The sequence below is a fragment of the Nesoenas mayeri genome, assembly GCF_963082525.1.
Source record: "Nesoenas mayeri genome assembly, chromosome: 1".
NCBI classification, from domain to species: domain Eukaryota; kingdom Metazoa; phylum Chordata; class Aves; order Columbiformes; family Columbidae; genus Nesoenas; species Nesoenas mayeri.
In genome coordinates this window covers 23,616,564-23,637,779 of record NC_137541.1, presented here as the reverse complement: position 1 = coordinate 23,637,779, position 21,216 = coordinate 23,616,564, and the positions used below count along the sequence as shown (strand labels likewise).

The window sequence follows — 21,216 nt, the reverse complement described above, 5'->3', positions numbered from 1 at the left end:
GAATGCCTTTCTCTGAAATGGGACTCTCCCTGAAGCCAGTAGGAGCAATATGTACAGAGACTGAGGACATAACCTCAATGGAAAACAAATAACAAATTGGAAAGAAACTTGGTTTTGAAACCACACAAGACAAAAAGTAGTAAGAAAGCAAATCTTTCTTTGTAAGAAGTACAAAATAACTCAGGTTTTGTATTCTTGCTGGTTAAGAAGGAAATTTTCAATGAGGCACATTGAACCTTTGTAATGTAGATTAAAAAAACATTCATGTAAATCTAATACCATTACAACGATCTTCCTTAAACACTGTAATTATAGCCTCCAAGGGTAAGTACACAAATGGTAAATTAAATACAGCCATTCAAATTATTTTTATGCAAAGTAAAGACTTTTTTACTTATTGAAGGAATTTAATACTACTTATAGGTGTCCTTGTTAATTGCAGATTGACAATGAAGTTAAAGAATAAAATATGCTACTTCATAAATTTTCTGAAGTCCAAGTCCTCTCACAATAGCGTACAGTAATTGGATTAAAACTACCTTCAAATACTTTCCATCACATCTTTTACATGAAACATCTTGCAAAACCCACAATGTCTATATAATCATTTTACAGTGATTATCAAAAAAATACTATGGAATTAAATAAAAGTGGATTGATATGGATTCTCCTCCCCAAACAATAAAATCCTAGCACCATACAAAATATAATTGTTTAAAACTGAGTGCTGGCTCTCCTTCTTTCTCTTTCTTTCATTTCAAAAACCAAACAAATTATTTTTCAAAGCACGACTGTTAATATGCAGATAGGTTTCCAGAGTAGTTTTCAAAAACCATTTTTTCTTGCATTTTGCTTCAAGAAGAAAAATACGAAGTTTAAAAAAAAAACAAAACAAACAACAAAGTAAAAAGGTACAGGAAATAACGTCCTAAGGTCAATTAACAGTGAGTCCCCACAGAGGCAAAAGTGGACATTTCACGACGGATGGTACTGAAAGGTGAGAGCTCCAGTTCTGTGGTGTACTCATTGTCATTGTCATCACTTGTCACTGTTGAAGACTTCTGGATGCATTCATCACAGCAGCAACAGCAACACTCCATAAAGGCCCGGCTGAAAGGTTTACAGAGACAGAAAAGGAGAACTGGGGTAACACAGGACTTAAAAAACAAAAGGAACTGACTAATGAGATGGAGGAGGTCCATAGTCTGGCGAGAGACCCCTGTGGACATGTAGGCAGTCACAATGTTGCAAATGTTTTCAGGAATGATGCAAAACCCATACAAAATGGTCAAAGCCACCACTGTGCAATTCATCTGACTTTCCAGCTGAATTTGTCGCTTGTTCCCCCTTGTGCAAGCTTTTTCCGCTCTCCTGATTTTCCTCGCTGTCACCAGGGAGCAGGTAATAGTGAAAAGAGTAGGCAAACAAAAATAGCAGCCGAAATACCACCAGAGTCTTGCCCCGTCGTAGGTGAGAGCTAGCACGTAGATGGTGTCGGGCAGGGAGGTGGATATCTTCACCACGCACCGCTCGCCTGGGGGGCTGCCGCTGTACTGGGGGTCCTCCTTGGCCAGCTGGCGCAGCACCACCTCCGGCAGGGCCAGCAGCAGTGCGCCCACCCAGATGACGGCCAGCTTGGCCGTCGTCGAGGTGCAGTTTTCGATCATCTCGTAGTACATCTGCACGTTGGTGGCAGCACGGAATCGGTCGATGCAGAGGGCACACAGTGTGAATGTGGTGACTCCAAGAGATGCCACCTGGGAAGGAGAAAAGGGAATGCAAGTTAAGACAGGTGCTGTCTGAGGGGAAAAAAAAAAAAAGAGAGAGAGAGAAAAAAAAAGGACAGCTAAAAGGGTACAGTCCATTATTCAGTGGAGAGTGGGCAAACATCTCCTTCAAAAGTCCCTTGGTCCCTTCTTGGTGGCAGTCTTCTCAGAGAGAGCAGGTAAAGGCCTGAACTTACTCATGCTGAAGAGGGAATTAATTTATTCTATGTTGGATGAAGGCTTTTATCATTGAGCTGTTCTCTGGAAGAGGTTTATACTCTTTCATAGTTAGAGAGAGCTTGATTTGTCCTCTGAAACACCAGTCAAGTCTAGTCTCTTGACTGACAAAGGCAAAGGAACATGTAGTTTGCAGGCAAAGGTATGGGAAGACCATGGTGCTGAGCACCATCAAAAGAAGTATCACAGTGTTTGCTGAACTACCACCCAGGATGCATCCCAAAAGATTATACCATTCTGTTTTTCTGCCTAGAAATATTTATTTCAGCTTGGTATCATCCTCTCCTGGAGGCCTATGAAAGCAACACTGAGTGGAAAAAAATTGGGTAACTGACCAATACGCACAACTAACCACCTTCCTCCCCCTCATTTTTCTAAGCAGTGCTTTTCAGAAAGTTCCATCACACAAGTTAGAATTTATTTTGAAAGGGAGAGTTTTACTTCAGCACTAGTATGAACTTATGCTCACACCACATGCTCATCAAGGATGCAGAAGATTGTAGCATCAAAACCTTCCTTATTTACAAAATTTAGGAACCTTGCAGATTAGGGATCTACTGAATGCAGTAGGATGCGACAATTGTTTTCGTGGACTTAGGCTTTTAAGTGAAACTTTGATGTGATGTAGGCACATAAAGTTATCCTGTGCTGTGAGTTCAAAGAGAATGTATCTGAAACCTTCAAATTTCCAGAGCTTGTGTAAAATCAGCCTTGACTGTAAGAGTTAGGCTTTAATAATCTATATCTTCAACTTTTCATTTTGAAAAAAAAATCACAGGCAAATCTAGGCTTCATTTCATAGGAAACATCCTGTGAGAGAGTGTACTGCAGGCGAGGACAAATGGCGGAAGTTTTTTTGATTAAATGATTTAAAGATGGATTGGACAGAGTTCTCAATTATATAATGTAAGGAGCAAGTACAGAGCAATGCTTATGTTCTCTAGCTTTAATAACCATCATTCTATGCATGAATAGAAATCTTGTACTGCATGAAACATAATTTCCTATCATTTTATCCTGTTTATAATTAAATTTCCTTAAAAGAAATTTGCAAGAAGACTATATACATTTTGGCCTAATCCTATTTCCAATAAATTCAGCTTCAGTTCAAATTCAAAGCAGAACTGACATTAACTTCAATTGGAGAAAGATTAGGTGTCCTGTTGCATTCTAATTCATTTATTTTCTTGGCTTTGCATGCTTGTGTTATGCTGAAAATGTGTTGATGCAAAAGAAACTGTTAAATAATATTCCTAATAAATGCAAAGAGTCCTTATTCTTATCATGAATAAGCCACGTGTCTGTGCAAATAACTGGGAAATCTAGGGTAATATTAGGCAGTTCACTATAATTTTGGTCACTCAAATTTGATGTGTGATGGCTTATTTAAAATTCATATAGGTAGATTTTTAAAAATGTTTTTTTATTTACACAATAATTTTGAAATTTTCCTGTTTATGCACATCTTGTAAAAAGTTCTGCAAAGATAGATAGTACAATGACGCACAATTATATATATATATCATTAATTTTGGCCTTCAATATTTAATGGCCATATCAGATTGCTAAAATTGAATATCACTGAAAAATACTAGGCACTTGGGATTAGAGCTGTCAGGCATTGACTCACTCGGGGACTTCTTTGAAGCAGCTTCCTAAAAGACAGGATGAGTAAGATGCAGTGTCTTACTAATTAACTTGCAGGAATCTTTAATGATGACAAAGCAGTACTGTAAACATTTTTAATAGGCAAAGTTATTGATTTAGGAAGTTAAACTGTCTGAAAAAATTCAAGAAAGCTTGGTAAACACAGCCACAATTAAAGAAAAATTACAGTTACTGGGAAATCTTAATGAACAGTGACAAACAAAGCTAATGAAAGATAATTTTCATGTATCACACTATAAGAGTCAGATTTTTAAATTCAAGACTGGTGACTTTGTTTCCAGAACATTTAAATGTGTGTGCAATCTTCAGATGCCTTAGAGTGATGGCAAAACCTTTAGCCAGAAAATCCAACATGAATAAGAAAATGGTCAGGACTCAAATCTCTACAATTACAGGAGACACGTAAATAACTGAGACTCAGGAATGAATAGGGATTCAAATAACAATCAGTGGAAAAGAGGAAAATCTGAGGTTTTGTATATTAACATTTTCCCTCTCAGCTATTATGTGAGCTTTCCCTGCCCCCAACACACATGCTTTTACATTCCACGGCAAACAGGCGGTTATACAGTGGCTAAGACATTAAAACTCTGCAGCTGTTAAGGTTGGACTAATGGAAGAAGACATGTCTACCATGAACAAACGTAACCTACGGGGTTCCTGTCACATTAATTGACCAACAACTTAGAGGTTTAAGACAGTGAAACAGAGCAAGAGGAAACAACTAAGAACAGTGGAAGTCGTCTTTAAAAACCCTCCTGTGGATTTACTGACAAAATAAGCCAAACAAAGTACGTGTTTCTCAGGAGCAGGCAATGGTTTTCTATTTTCTGTAGATTAACGGAGTTAGTGATGCCATGGCAAAGCTTGCAAAAAAACAAACACTCTCAGGCAGATGAACAAGAATTCACTCCAGCTGACTTGCTTAAAGGCACTATAGCAATTTAAGGGTCTGATTACTTACCCCACACTGCAGACTATGAGCAACAGCCGGCAAAATCAATGGGTGCTGCTAACAATCTATGTGGGCAAGAACTGGGACATGCATTCTGTATGTTCACACAATTTCAGTTTAGGGGTGTTTCTTCATACCAGTCATACTAATAATTAAAGTTAAGTTGAAAATATGAAAGAAGCCAGAGAAGTTTCCTTTTTAATCAGTTACATTGCCCTGCAATAACCACAGAATTAAGAAAATTAATTTGTTGAGGAGTAGCTAAAGGACAAACCAACAAATCCTAAAGTGGTGTGAGTGTGGAGTTTAATGTTGATGCTCTTGTGGTAACAGCTAAGTTTCTGACATGCTGATATGCTGCTACAGTCTTAGTTCCAACAACCTGTCTGGAAGTGAGGCAAAGCAAGGGCAAGTCAGGCTCAGTAGTTTTTGATCATCACTTCTAGTTGTTTGATTTGTTTCCATACGGTCCTTATGAAGATTCTCCTTCAATCTCTAGACATTCAGGATGACAGTAGTTTACGTCTTTCTCTTACCAGATTATATCAGAAAGGTCCCCAAGTTTCTAACTGAATGATCACTGACCTGCTTTGAGGAGGTGGTGAAGTGACCCCTGCTTTGAGCAGGGCAGAATGCCACTGTTGAAGTTACCAGCTACAGCTACACACACAAAAGACAAAAGACAACAAGAGAGTCTCTCTTCATACTGTTGCTCCTTTAAAAGCATTGACGGGCAGGGATGTTAGTGGGTACCGTGATGCTCCTTTGAGACACTGCATAAATCTTTGGTCATTAACTCACCAGCTGTTAGTCAACTGTGTCAAAACTCATTTGGGGAACTGAGGCCAGAGAGAACAGCATGCTAATGAAATGCTCAGCCTAATTGCATCATGTTTCCTCTTTGTCCCTCCAACATACCCATTTCCTTTCATGAACTTTAACAATTACCAAAATGTTCCCAGGCCTGTCCTACTTCTTCTCCTGGCTGTGGTCCCGCAGCTCTTGGCCCTGGCCTCTGGGAGCAGAGCCTCTGCCTGACCAGGGAAGAAGTGCGGATGAGGTACGGTGAGCAATGCCAGTAGAAATAACACTTTGAATTCTCTCTCGCTAATATCTGCCTGACTAGATAAAGGTAATGAAAACAAAACCAGAAACGAGATCAGAAAAGGTGATTTGGGTGAAAAGGTCAACAAAGACTAAATTATCTGAATTAATATAAAAGAGGTTGGGGCACTCAGTCCATTAAGATGAAGACCAAGAAGGGATATTGCTGGTATATATAAATAGGTCTACCTTGATATACAAAGGTTACTTAAGCCGAAGGACAGTGAATATAACGGAATGGGAATCAACCAGCCATGAGCAACTCGAGGCTGGAAATGAGAGGGACCATTAATCATCTCAGGCATCATGTTCTTGAGCATGCCTTCTGATGGAAAAGTGAGAGGAAAAAATGTAGACTGAGTTTATATGGAACAAGACTAAATAAAGATTTATATGAAGTACCTGTTTCTACCAGCTGAAGCTGGATTTTCTAAAATAGATTATATTTTATGTTGATAACACAGTTTCTTAAACTATATGTCACTCTTCCTTCCTTTGCAAACAGGTAGGATAAGTACTTAAAACATTTTCCTGTTGTAATAGGAAAACTGAACTAGAGAAAAGGTTGATGTCAACTAGCCAAACCATCTCTAAGCTCTCAGTGACACTCTGTAGACTCTTTATTTCCATTCCTGTTATATCATATAAATGACTGATTTTTTTCCCCCAAGCCCTTATAGTCTATAATCTTATTATGGTTATTCTATATCTACATCAAACTCCATAGCTGTAGAGAATGTTAATGCAACATAACATAGTGGCTTTTGCAGACTTGTGAGTTTTGCCTAAGATAAATAAACAGAGTTAGTACAGACTGAAATAATTTTTCGTGCTACTCTATATTTACAGTAGAGAGTCTAGCAATATGACTGAACTACTGCAAAATAAAAGGTCACCCCATTGCAAACAATTATATAATTAAGTTTATCTAGATTCCTGGTTTCTGTTCTTTCAATTAAAAAAAAAAAAAAAAACAAACAAAAACTAAAACCCAGAATAATAGTCATCACTATAAAAGAACAAAACCAAATAAGGAGTACTGGGGCCAAGGTATCCCTCTGATGTTAGCAATTAGCTTAAGCATCCTGGATGAAAAACTATGCCACATTAATTACCTCAAAGACAAGATGGTAATTCTGGAAACGACTGCCATGGAGAGGTCCTACACATGTGGAACAAAAGGTACAATACGGTTGTTTCTTTTGTAGTACTATCAGTATTCATATCAGGGAGAAATGAACACATATACTTTGTGTGTTTCTTATCCTTCTGTATACCTTAAGAGTAATAGTGTTCAGAATCCACTTTGAAGAGCTGCATTTGAATTCTGTCGGAAGCAAAAGCCAACCACACCATCAGGGCACTGGAAATCACAGAATCACAGAATCGACTGGGTTGGAAAAGACCTTAGCGATCATCAAGTCCAACCCTTGGTCCAACTCTAGTCCGTTTACTAGATCATGGCACTAAGTGCCATGTCCAATCTCAGTTTAAAAACCTCCAGGGATGGTGAGTCCACCATCTCCCTGGGCAGCCATTCCAATGCCTGACCACTCTCTCTGCCAAGAATTTCTTTCTAATATCCAGCCTAAATTTCACCTGGCAGAGTTTAAGCCCATGCCCCCTTGTCCTATTGCTGACTGCCTGGAGAAGAGACCAATCCCCACCTGGCTATAACTTCCCTTCAGGTAGTTATAGAGAGTGATGAGGTCACCTCTGAGCCTCCTCTTCTCCAGACTAAACAACCCCAGCTCCCTCAGCCTCTCCCCATAGGTCTTATGTTCAAGTCCCTTCACCAGTCGTGTTGCTCTTCTCTGGACCCGCTCCAGCACTTCAATGTCTTTCCTGAACTGAGGGGCCCAGAACTGAACACAATACTCCAGGTGTGGCCTCACCAATGCAGAGTACAGGGGAAGGATCACTTCCCTTGTCCTGCTGACCACGCTATTTTTGATACAGGACAGGATTCCATTGGCCTTCTTGGCCACCTGGGCACACTGTTGGCTCATGTTGAGCTTCCTGTCAATTAGTACCCCCAGGTCCCTTTCTGCCTGACTGCTCTCCAGCCACTCTGCGCCCAGACTGTAGCGCTGCAGGGGGTTGTTGTGACCACAGTGCAGCACCCGGCACTTGCCCTTATTGAACTTCATCCCATTGGAATCAGCCCATTTTTCCAGTCTATCCAGATCCCTCTGCAGAGCCCTCCTGCCTTCCAGCAGGTCGACACTCCCTCCCAACTTGGTGTCATCAGCAAATCTGCTGATGATGGTCTCTATCCCCTCATCTAAATCGTCAATAAAGATGTTAAACAGGACTGGACCCAACACTGACCCCTGGGGAACACCACTAGTGACTGGCCGCCAGCTGGATGCAGCCCCATTCACCAGCACTCTCTGGGCCCGGCCCTCCAGCCAGTTCTTAACCCAGCGTAGAGTACACTTGTCCAAGCCATGGGCTACCACCTTTTGCAGGAGTATATTATGGGAGACAGTGTCGAAGGCCTTGCTGAAGTCCAGATAGACCACATCCACGGCTTTTCCCTCATCCGCCAGGTGAGTCACCTGATCATAAAAGGAGATCAGGTTGGTCAGACAGGACCTGCCCCTCAATACTCATTAGTACACCACATGCTTATCCAGAGGGTTGGAAAAGTTGCAAAACACGAAAGGATTTAATTTGTGTTCATCTTCCTGTTTACAATCTATCATGCTACCATACAAGTTAAGTTTAATTTACTTTAAAAAAATAAAAAAAAAGAAAAAAGAGGCCATTCTCCACTGAGGATCAAATTCTCATCACGCTACACAGGTGACTCCTATACTAATTTTTAAAATTAACAACATGGAATGGAATTGCTGCTACAAATCTGCCACTTTCTCCTTTTCTGGAAAAATCCTGTCATATGGAGAAATGACACCCCAGTGCTCAGACTAGAGTCAATGGTGCCGGCATAGCAGATGTTGCCTTCTCTCTCTACACATATGTAACTTAAATATTACTGACCCAATTTTAAACCTCATCTGACACAAATTCATTTCCATGCTGAAATGCCACATGCAAAGTTTAAGCCAAAAGCAAATTTTTATGGACAACTTATAAGCCCCTAAGGACAGGGTTTCCAGAGGAAAGATTGACAGAATAGTCAACATGGCAGCTACTATCATCATGCCATTAATACCTAAAGGGCAGAGATAGACTAATACTTCTGTTTTAAATAATTATTTATTGCGTGATAAGTGCTGAAGATATTCTGCTCAGCAAAAGACACATGTAGTCATTGCCCTAGAAAATTCTCTGTATGAAGCTTTGAAACTGCAAAGCTCTCTGTGGATCTTTGTTGTCAACCCAGAGGACCTACAGGAGATTCAGGAGCCAAGCTCTGACTACAGTCAAAGAAGAGACACAAAGAAGATGCCACAAAACAAAAGACACAGAAAATACAAATAATTCACAGCTTTTATAAACTCCCATAAAAAATGTATGTGCTTCCCTGAAGTGAAACTTAAAATAAGGATCTCTTCTGACAGCTTGGGAACAGGCAGAGAATAGTCACTTTCTTTGTGCCTCTTTCCTGCCTCTACCATGTAAAAGAGAGAAAGGGGAAAAAGCCTCACCTGAAATTGCCCTGGAGGATCATCTCCAGGGAAAGGGACTAATTCGTATTCCAGTCCAAAACAATCCTCATGCTTTCCACTAAGAATACTAATTGTGATAGCTTTCCTGAGCTGGAAGTTACCTACCGGAAATGGGAGTCATGTCACAAGTTGATTGCCAAAAGCACACACAGAGACTAGACACCAGAGCTCAGAGGCTTTCACTGTCAGCCTGCTCCAGAGTCAAGCCAGTCTCATATGCATGATATGGTCCAGATGAGGACACTACAAACTTTGTCCTTCTCTTATTTGTGGGGAGTATGAGAAAGACTCATGTTTACTAGCTCTGAATGCAAGGCTAAGTACTACCACTGGTATCAACCTCTTGCTTTGTGCTGGACTGCACAGGATGGTAAATCAGCCTCTGCAAATCCACATTCTAGACCGTTCCCCAATTCTAAATCCTTACTTCACTATAAGTAGCTTGTCTCAATCTGCTGGCATAGAAAGTGATCCTTACTTCTACAACCCCCCTCAAATTCATCCAGCTTCTAGCCTAACCTCAAAGAGCAGAATGCACACAACTCAAGCAAGCTTTTAAAGTCCAAAAGATAGTTTCTAGTTGTAGCTGACACAATCCATTTGTCATCTTGAGCAAGCTGCTCAGGGCTTTAAACAACTTAACTACTTCACTATCGGCTTCCAGTATTAAAATAAAAATGCTACTTCACAGGAGTGGTATATTTAACAGCTGTGAAATATTTAGAGGCACAGTATAACTACTGACTTTGTTTACATCCACACTTATTTGTATTAAGGTCTGGCACAAATCTGTAAGTAGGGGAACTTGAACTATATTGTTCTGCACTTCTTTCCCAGCTTTGCCTCCCCTGCCACAGTCCTTTTGTTGAAAAGACTAGGTGTGCTAAAACAAAAAGGAAAGGGTTCCACATTGGCAGGGCTTGTGGAACAGGAATTAGCCAAAGCCATGGTCTTTGTTTTGTCATTTACTCTATATCTCCTGATTCTGGGCAATACTGAGAAAAGTATATGGAAGAAAACATAAAGACAGTGTGCAGGTAAACATTTCAGACATGCCTGCCTAAAGCTAGACTTCTGAACTATCTGCAGAAAAGTGGTAAAATTTTAAGAACTGTTGAGCAGAGGATTAAAACTGCAAAGGAGAAGCACATCTCTATACATTCTTATAGGCAGAGTAGCTGCTCCAGTTTTTCTAATTCCCTTCTCAATTCCCTCTCAGTGCATTCAAAACTGTTCCTCCAGGACAGTGACATCATCGGGGTCAAGTGAAGATTTTGATGGAGATCATTTTATCCACTTCTACCAACCATCTGTCTTTCTAGCTTTGTTCTCTAGTAGTTTTACTCTCATTACCGAAAGACCTTGTGAGAAGCACAGAATAGCTAATTTACTCAGCCTTTTCCTCAGTCATGTGCACAGCATTCCTTATGCAAGCATAGCCATGAGATAATTTTAAATAAAAGTGACCAAACTGTGATACAATATATGGCTGAAAAGACTGTTTAATATACTTGGTCACAGCAGATCTTTATTAGGTATGGGAAAACTGCCCTTTAAATTAAATTAAATACTGTGCAGACCTTCCACTGCTGGGAACTCAACATTTACCTATACAATTGTGCTCAAAGATATCATAAAACAAATTCCCCAGACTGTGTGCATATGTATTATCACTAGCAACAGATACTTTGTTGAAATTTTGCACAATAGCCATTAAACAGCACAAATAAAAAAACATTTGCCACAAGAGGCTAAACTAAGAAAACTCAAGGTTCCTCACTGGAATAATTTGAAACCTTCAAACACAATACAAAGCATGCTTGAGTTATGTTAAAATGTTGTGATCACCATATCATTTGCTCTGGATAATTACACATTCCCTGTTCCCTAGTTCTGAAAGTACAAGCTGGTATGACAGAGGACTCAGTCCAGTAAGGGTCTTTGATGCTTGAAAGAGAGATACTTCTGAATCTACAACTCTAGGTGAGACATGTAGCTCCCTAAACAGCATACGAAGAGAACTCGCATGCAAAAAAAAAAAAGAGATGCAAAACATGGAACAAAGAGACACTTAAAAGAACAAAACAATGGGCTAACTTATGGAAAACACAGACAACAGCTCTAAATTTGTCCATCTTCAGGATGATGCTTCTATTTGTACTCTATCAAGGTCTGGAAATCTCTCCTGAAGACAGCTATCTATAGCTTTCCTCTCAAGGAGCTGGGAAGACTTCATCCTTCTCTTATTGTGCAAGAAGGGGATGAGCCTACCCAGGCAAATTACAACAAGAGAGAAGACAGTATTGTTCAGCTGTCAGATGAGAGCGCTGCAGTGATCGATCCTTGACAGAGCAGAGAGCAGCAGGTTTCACTGCATATTCCACATCTGCATTGCTCCTCATGGTGTCAGAGCCACTGCACAACCCCTGTGGGGTTTGAACAACACTTGGAAAGCGGCAAAACTACTCTAATTCTCTTAAACTCAGCAGAGTCAAATCCTGATTTCCAGAACCGTGTCCCCCTCACCAAGCTTGAGACAAGCTATGGAGAGGCACAATCCACTCGTGGTGTTCAGTATCCACCACTCATGGCTACAAAGGAGGGGGAAACCAGCCTTTCATTTACTGTTCCCAGGGTGATGACTACACTTTGCATGCATGAGTATTATATTTAATGGCTGCTGAATGAAAAATGTACAATTCTGGGAGGAATACAGGATCCCAAGGCTATATCATTTTAGATCTGTACCTTAGATGTAAATTAATTAAATTTCCTGAGGGACAAGGAGAATGTTTCACTTTTAGACCCCAGTAACAATTAAGCCTATGACAGACACCGTGCTACTGATCCATCGCAACTGGATTTGTGCCAATTCTCAACTCTAGAGATCTACAGAACTTTAAAGTGGAAAAATAAGATGTCGCTAAAGCATAAGGGGGGGATAGCGGTAGCTGAATGTTTTTCAGGATCATAGGTTTTAATTCTGGCAACTACATTTCAGATAAACTACTTTCAGTTTGACAGACTCTTTAGTGCCCAAAATTGCACAGCATAAGCAACTAATTTTGAAGAACAGTGTGGCCATGCACGTAATTTCAATTACTGATCTTTGATGAGAGAATCAGCATTACAAAGAAACATTTATATTTTGTATGTGGATGCACCAAAAAAAAAGTTAGGAAGCCTAAAATGTCACTACAGGAAAGTCCTGAAAACACTTGAACTATCTATTTTAAGTGAAATGGGTACACTTGAACTGAAGCAGTACCACTTACTTTTTGGTTAACACAGTAGCCACAGAACTCAAATTCAGAAATTTTAAAAGCTCCTAGTACTATCGGTTTCTCAACAAATACATATTTACTCCTTCATGTCTTCATAATGCAAATCAATTAAGTGTAGTTGGAGTTTTTCAAATGCAGTGGTATTCTACTAGCCTTTAATTCATCTAAGTGTAGCACAGCTCCACCCTTTGTCCAATACCACCAGTAATCAAGTGTATCACAGGCAATGAATACCGTGGCAATTCGGTGGCTACACACACCATATATGTTTATAAACACTTTCTTAAAAATATCCTCACGGGTTAATTATGTATTACTGTGTACCAGTGTGCTGTAGAAACTGATACTCTGTGCATTAATAACAAGATTTTTGCCTTTTTTTTCCTTTCTTTCCTTAATATCTCATTCTTAGGACAAGAGAATCAACAGTTATTTCCTCAGCTTTCGGTTACAGAATAATGTTGAACATAAGGTTTCAGGAATACAGTAAAGCCAGCCAGAATTAGAGGCTACCACCTTACCAACAGGCCTCAGTGTTCAGTTCCAGTAAATAAATAAAGCGCACAACCTGAACGCTGCTGGCAGGACTCTGGCCAGCTGGCTGACAGCTTCCTTGACATGGCCTCTGAACACCTGCCAAGAAGCTGCAATTTAAAAGGAGCTGGGTTTTTGTTTGTTTGTTTGTTTGTTTTTTAATAAAGATAAGACAAATTAAAAAGTGTGAGATTTGAATGCTAAAGTATAAATTAACAGCATATACATCGCATTGATAGCCCTTTTTACAATCACCTTCTTGCATCTTATCCCCAGCCATCCCCTCCTTCCATTTTCCTAAATCACTCCACTTTAGGAAAACAAACAAAAAACCAACAACAACAAAAAAAAGGCAACTTGAAGTCTAATTCTGAAAGGATTCTTCTCCTTGAAGGATGACAAAGAGCAAGGAAAGTCTGGCAGAACTCATGTGGGTAGAAGAGCTCGACGCGCTCAGTCTAAGGCTACAGAAATCCCGATGCTGCTGGACCCCATGCGGCCAGAGCCTCCTCCTGTCACTGCAGGGCCGTGCCAGGGCCCCGCTCTGCCTCAGGAGTGCCCAGGATACACAGACCACCCCGCACCCGGACGTCCCCGGGCCGGCAGCAATGAATGCGGGCAGCGCGGGCCCCCCACGTAGTAGCGGGCGGCAAGGGAGCGACCGGTAGGGCCGCCCGGGACTGCGCGGAGGTGCACGGACCCGGGTATCCCTTCCCACTGCCATTACCTCAATGTAGGGGACGATTTTGCAGGAGAAGTCTTCTAGGAGCCACTTCTTCGTGAGCTCCTGGAAGATGACCAGCGGCAGACAGAAGAAGACGATGAGGAAGTCCCAGAAGGCCAGGTTGGCCAGCAGAGAGTTAGAGATGCTCCGCATGTAGTAGTTGTGGCAGACGATGCACATCACTGCCATGTTGCCCATGATGCCGATGCCGAAGATCACCACGGAGAGGCACATGACGGCGTAGGCGCCGTACGACTCCTCGGTCAGCGGGTAGAAGGGGTTGCGAAGGCGGGCACGGCGCCCCGTGGCGTTGCCGCGGCCCCCGGCGCTGCCCTCGCCATCCGCCGAGCCGTTCAGGGGCAGCCAGCGGGGTCCGCCCGACGCGCCCCTCCCCGCCGCCGCGCCGGCTCCGCGCTCGCTGCTCCGCGCCCGCCGCCGCCCGGCCCCCGCCGCCCCGCGGGGCGCGCAGCTGCCGCGCGGTCCCTCCGCTCCACCGGGCGCAGCGTCGGCCTCGCGAAGGAGGGTTCCGCGCCCGGGGAACGCCGCGGCCGCCCGCCGGCCAGGAGTAAGGGGCGTCGGAGCTGCCGGCGAGCAGGCGCGCTGCGGGAGCGCTGGCAGCCCGACGGCCGCGGCAGGGGCCAGGGCACAGGCAACCCAGGCGCCCAGCACCTGGCAGAGCAGGGCGAGGGGAGCGCGTAGGGGCTGCATGGCCAGGAGGCAGCGGGGCTCACCCGCTCCCCTTCAGAGGCGGCGGCCGCCCCGTTCGGCGGGGCTGGGAGCGGGAGACATGCCCGGCCGGCTCCCGGGGACAGCCTGCCTCGCCGGGGAGGGGGCGACGGTGCTGCCGCTGGAGTGCGGCTCCTGCTGCCGCCGGGGTCCACCGCGGTAAGCGGCCGGTGCTGGGGGCGCGGCAAGCGGAGAAGTGAGGAGGCTCTTCTTGCCGCCTCCCGGGACAGACCCGGAAAGTTGTGTCGCCGTCTCCGACCCGCCGAGTTAATGTAGCAAGTGCAGCGCCGGGAGCAGCCCCCCTCTGGCGCTCCGCCCTTTCCCGGGACCGCTGCCTCCTCGCCAGCAGCAGAACCGGCGTCGTGCTGCCTATTTACATCCTCCCGCCGCCGCGGGCAGTTCGTGGCTTTTTAGGTGAGGAAGGGTTCCTTGCGGAAAACACCTCCCCTCTCCGGATAATCGCAAGCACTAATTCCTCCTCTTCAGCAACCTCGGAGAAAACAGGTTGCTGCGCGCGGCTTAAGGTGTTTAAGAGCTTTGCAAAACTCTTCCCGGCGTTAATCACCGCGCCGACTAAGCGTTCGCACCGCGGAGGTGCGCGGCGTGCACAGCCAGGGCGGCAAAGTTGCTGGCGGCGCCGGGCGGGCGGAGCCGCGGGACCGACCCCTCGGGGGCTGCTCCTGCCTCCCCGAGTCGTGCGGGCAGCGGCAGCCGCGGCCGCCCAGGCAAGCGGGGGCTGGGCGAGACGCGGCGCAGCGAGGCGGTCTGCGGCGGACTCCGCTCGGGCTCCCGGCTCCCCGCGGCTCCGGCCCCGCTCGCCCCGCTCCAGCTCGGCTCCGCCGCGGCTCCCGGGGACGCGCCGGAGAGGCGGGCGAGCATCGCGGCGGTCCCGCAGTGCGCAAGCGCCGCCCGGCGGCCCTGCGGGGCCGATCCGCCGCCCGGCCGAGGCGCCGCCCGCCCGCCGGGGGAGCCGAGTGGCGGGGCCAGGGGCGGGTGCGGGGCTGGGCGAGCCCTGCTCTCCCCAGTGCCCTCCCCAGCGCGCTCCCCAGCGCCTCTGCGTGCAGGGAGGTGTGGCGCTCGCTGCCGGCACCTTCGCAGCCCGGGGCCCGCGCTCTCCCCGCGCTGCTGCCGGCGCCCCGCTCCCTGGGGCTGCCTCGGCTCGCAGGTGTCAGCGCGGCCCTAGGAGCGATGGGCGAGCGAAGCGCCTTGCTCCCGTAAGGGGTATCTCGCACCCCGGCACGAATCCCGGGCGACGGGAATAGAGGGTGACAGATGATTGGGAAACTGTCGGCATTTGAGTGAAAGAGGAAGTTTTACGAGCCCCTGAGAGCACCTTGCTGTACGGGGGGAAGGGCTGGAGTTAGAAAGGGGTGCTCCTATATGAGAGCACAAAATGAAGCACAAGGGTGGTGTTGATGGTGATGGTGTTCAAAACATCATCCCCGCAGCTCAACAGCATCAGAAGTGTCTTCAGATATTTTCAATTTTCAGTGCCTGGAGAGGTCTACATTTCATTCCTGGTTTGAACATTCATCTGTGTGTTTTTGTTTTTTTTTTTCTTTTTTTTTTTTTAAATTTTCTTGCCTTTGCACAGGCAGATAAAGTTCACAGCTCTTTCTCCTTCTTTCTTTCTTTTTTTTTTTTTCTGTTTTGTTTTGTTTTTTTCTTTTTGTTTGTTTTTGGGTTTTGTTTGGTTTGGTTATGTTTCCTTTTAATTCGGGTGATTTCTTAGCTCACCAAAGTTGCATACAATAAACATTTCACCGTAAGTAGCCTTAAGGATCCTCTATCACCTTTGTTGCCATTTTTAAGAGTTTTAGGGTAGCTTATTCCCAACAATTTTAAGTTTTAAAGCTTTTCCATAAAGCAGTTTGAGAAACATTCTTCCTCCCACTCCCCTCAAACTCATAGAAGTAAAGATCAGAAACCTAGTCAAAGCTACCAGACCTCCCCATTTTAGAGACTGAAATGAGGACTATGGAGCTTATAGTTCTGTAAACTCTTTTCTCGTGAGTCAGTTTTTAAAGTCTTGAGATACCAAGTATGTGGGATATGATTGCAGGTTGGGACTCCTTTTTTTTTTTTTTTTTTTTCCCCTTGGTGTTAATGATCAAGAAAGAAAACCATATAAATCTACAGCAACAGAAAATACATGTTGGATCCACACAAAACCAAAAAACAACCAACCAACAATAAAAACCCCCACACAACCAAAACCCTTAATGTATCAGATGTGATAACAGAGACAAGATTACTACAACTTTTTCTCAAAGGGTTTGAATCAAGCTGTAATGTTGAAAGGATTCTTTCATATTAATTGTTAGCTATTGTTTATTTGTAAAAACACAGTTGCATGAGTTCAGTAGCTGGCAGAAAGGTAGACCTTACCTAAAGGTACTCACTAGGCTGACCTTGCTATCAACAGGGAGAGAAAAGAGCCTTCCTGAGGTCATTTATCTGGTATTAATGTCCATTGTGTGTTGTCTAAATTGCTGTCTGGAGGTGTCACTTGCACAGCATTTACCCTAGAAGGACCTTAGAAAATTACTTTTGGATGAAAAATGTGACCTTTCAATGGCTAAAATTAGTGAGTCCTGTCCCATTCAAATCTTGATATAGTGCCATTCCCCAGAAAACACACAAACAGGACAAACAAAAAGCTTTTCCTTTTCCTGAAACCATTCTCTCCACATGTAGGTGAGGTGTGATTGTGGGAACCTTGAGGCGTTTCTAAGCTTATGAGAACAACTGTAATCGGCTGGGCACTGCTGGGTGCAATGTCCCCTATTATAAATCAAGCCATTTAATTCCTCTTCTTCCTTAGCAGTGTGTCATCTCATGGAGTTAAATGATCAAGCTAATTTTAAGACTTCCTAAAAAAAAAAAAAAAAGTTTTATCTAATAAAGGTATCTATTAATAAAACAAACAAAAAACCTACCAGGAAGAGAATAGAGGGCAATGGTAAATATATTTTACCTATGTTTTCCCTTATATTTTTCTCCTATTTGTTTCTACTTGTTTCTTCTGAGCTCAGCTGGTGTATAAAAGGAGTTAATGATGATAATGAGCTTACATTTACTGTGCCTTTCTTCCTGAAGAGTCCCAAAGGACATTACAAACAGATATGATAAATTCACTACTTATTCTTAAAGGATACAGAGGAATATTACTTCTGGCTTTTATATGAAAGGAGCAGACAGAAGTTAGCAGGCATATTGCCCTTCTGCATACTTCTGCAAGAAATATGGATCATGAAGGAAAAGGTTAAGCAGTATTTGTTTTACATCACTGATCCTTTAAGGGTGAGATAAGAACTGAGTAGTGTATAGGTTTTCCACTGTCAGCATTCCACCTGCTTTATAATAGAGAAAATTAATTTCTAACCACAAGAAGTCTTGTAAATCATTATTCTCTGCTTACATTTTGTCAAATTTATATTACTTCATTAATTATTTGGCTTGTTACAAAGAACAGCACATGCAAAAAAAAATTGGATTTTGTAGCTTGTAGCCACATAACCACCCTGCCTGGAATGAGAAGCTTGTTGTATTTATATAGGCATGATGGAAGTGTTCTTCTGGGCTTTTGTTTTGTTGGAACATTTACATCAAAGGGAATCAGATGAATTATATTTCCTAGAGGTTTCTTCTCCAAGTTGAGATGTAGTTTTTTTGCAGAGTTAGGTGTATCTGCACCTCACCATAGTTACCTAATTCTGCCAGTCTAAGAACATCTTTTGCTGGCTTTAAAAGCAGTTAATTTGCTGTTACGATAGTTCCCATTTACTATTGCTGCCCTGTTCTGTGCTGAAAGTCAATGTCTGAAGGTTGCATTTTCACACTTTCTTTGGTCTCAAATATTTAATTGAAATTTTGCTGCAGTCCATAAAATTTATGAGTGGATATTTTGAGGAAAAAGGGGTGGTTGTTTTTTTTTTTAAAGTGAGAAGGGGGGTGGTGGTGCATATGTCCTGTGTCTTTCAAATAATTTTGGTACTTCTTATGATAAGATCTTGCCTTAGGATAAAGGTTCTACTCTCTCATATTCTGATATGGCCTCCAGTTCAGTCAGGGTTTCACAACTCATAGTGTGCTTCTCTTCTAAAGAAGTCATACATGTTTTGACAATCTTCCTACCAATTCATGCATCAGCTTAGAAATCGTCTCACAAACCACAAACATTTATACTTATAATACATTAAAAAAAAAAGGCACAGTTTTCTCTGTTAGATGAGGGAACTAAAATTTAGAGATGTTTTTTGCAGCCAAAATTTAGAAAAGGAAAATCAATAAACATGTTCCTACATGAAAATAAAAATGGAATTTGAAATGTTTCCAGATACATTTGTTCTTCTTTGTTGGAGTTCTATGGCATTTCGAGTATGATAAAGAAATCAATAGGCTTTCAATGCCTGCGATGTTTTTTCTGACATCTCCAATATTCATTATCTGAATAAGTGATACGCTTAGCCTGAACGTGTTGCCATTGCTCTGTCTTTCTCTCTTGCATGCTCTTCAAACTTTCCTCTAGTTTGGAATGCTAAAATATATTTAATTGTAAACACTTTATGTTTCCTTCATGCACAGAGGATTTTCTCTCTTCCTGTGCCACTTTATACTACAAAATATGCAGCCCAAACATACATTAGCTTTTCTGTCCAATGAAGTTCATGCCAAACCCTCATATGTATTCTGCCCCTCATTCCTAAGGGTAAGTGTGGACCATTACTTTCCCTATACAAGATGTTTTTCTGCTGTGGGCTGTCTCTTCAATGCAGTAGCTTGCTGCTGTCTTTTTGTTTGTTTGTTTTAAAGTTAGACCTTTGTTGTTTTTTGCCACTTTAACATTACTCCAACTGTAGTTTCATCTTCAGAGCTCATTTACATGCTGTTTACCTTTTCTTCCAGCTTATTAATGAAGTTATTAAAACAAGAAACAACTTTACACCTTGCAGTAGACCCACTGCATACTTCCCCATGACTTAGTGCGATCTGCTGCCATTACTCATCAGCCAGTGTTTGTGATCCTTTAACCTGTTTTCAATTTACATGACAGTGCTTAAGTCCAAAGCAATTTGAATTCGTTTTGGGAGATTTAGTGAGACACTTGTATTAAATCCTTTATTAAAATCATACTGTGTATCTTTCATCTAGGATTTCTGCAGTTCTATCAAAAAAGCAATCACGTTTCCTTGGCACGACATGTTCTTTATGAACCCATGCTGCTTATTGCTTATCGTTCCATTATCCTTTGAAGGTTTAGAGGAGTGTTTTGGAGTTGGTTGTTCTTTTTTTTTCCCCTGTTTATTTTAATTTTCCCCTCAGCAATTGTTCTCTTCTTTCACATTACAGAATATGCTTGAAATTAGACTCCTTGCTTAATAAACCACTCTTCTTCCCTTTATTGATGTTTGAGGCTATACTTGCTATGCTATATGACTTTTCAGAAATAATTTTTGAGGGCTTAGTATTTTCAGTGTGTACTCAGGGATGCCTTTAACCTGGACTAATTGTCTGGAAACATCTGTTTTTCTTGCTTGTGTGATATCAATAGAAATTTTTAATGTTTTCTGTCAAACATTCTGCTTTCAGTAAGAATGAATAATAAATACATGTATCTGGGAACCATGAGTTTTGCCTGCCTCTATCCTATCAAAGTAGCCCCACTTCTAGACTATGTTTGCATTTATTTTATATCTTTTAACAATTCCCTTTGGTATCATTAACTTGTTCTTGGCTTTATCCTGAAAGCCATTGAGCATTGCAACCATGGTCTAATGAAACTGTACGAATATATTTACTTTTCATTGCTGAAGTCACAATACTGCTTTTTTTGGGGAATATTCATGCATTCAGGTTAAGCATAAATTTTTATGCTTTGCTTTTGCTTATACAAGTCACCTTCTATGGTTCTTCTTTTCCCTGAATACTAGCCTATTCTGTATATTTTGTTTCCTTTCTTCTTCATAAGTAAATACATCACCCTGGGGAGAACAGTTATTTAAAACTACATGATGTATTTCATACACATTCCTCTTTTCATATAATCTTTGTTCTCAGTTAAGCACAGAGTGTGTTCAAGTTGATGAGAATATTCCAATTCACGGCAATTAATTTGGATCACACCCTTAGTTGTCAAATCTCATATTTTGTTTTACTTTGGGATCCTCTTTTCTATTTTTTTTTGTTTTGTTTTGGTTTGGTTTGGTTTTTTTGTTGTTTTGCTTTTTTATTTTATTATTTTTCCTCTCTCCCATTTCTATATCCCATGGTAAACTGATAGCTTCTAAAGGTTAGCAATGAATAGGAAGATCTATTAGCTGCCTCTCATCAGCTGAAACATTATTTTTTGTGCATTTTCGTGTTATGTCCTCATAAGGGACATATCTGTTACCTCTTTTAGATGTAGCTTGTTTTTTCCATATTAGCATAATTTTCCATATTTGTTTAAAGATTGAAATTCTTGCCTTCTATAGCATTGTTCAAATTTGCCAGCATCTCTTAATGAGGACACAGTGTAAAGTCACTGGACATGTCAGCAGGCTGTTGAGCAGAAGAAGCAGTGAGGGATGCCAGCTCTTCT

General features: G+C 42.3%; 1 protein-coding gene across 1 annotated transcript; it reads right to left on the bottom strand.

Annotated features, from left to right (window-relative positions):
* Positions 1-592: 592 nt before the first annotated feature.
* Positions 593-14,615, bottom strand: GPR37 (G protein-coupled receptor 37; the record flags this gene model as incomplete). Its single annotated transcript, XM_080363278.1, has 2 exons — positions 593-1,757; positions 13,911-14,615. 2 exons carry the CDS (start codon positions 14,613-14,615, stop codon positions 939-941), a joined length of 1,524 nt encoding a protein of 507 aa, XP_080219404.1. The 3' UTR covers positions 593-938.
* Positions 14,616-21,216: the final 6,601 nt, after the last annotated feature.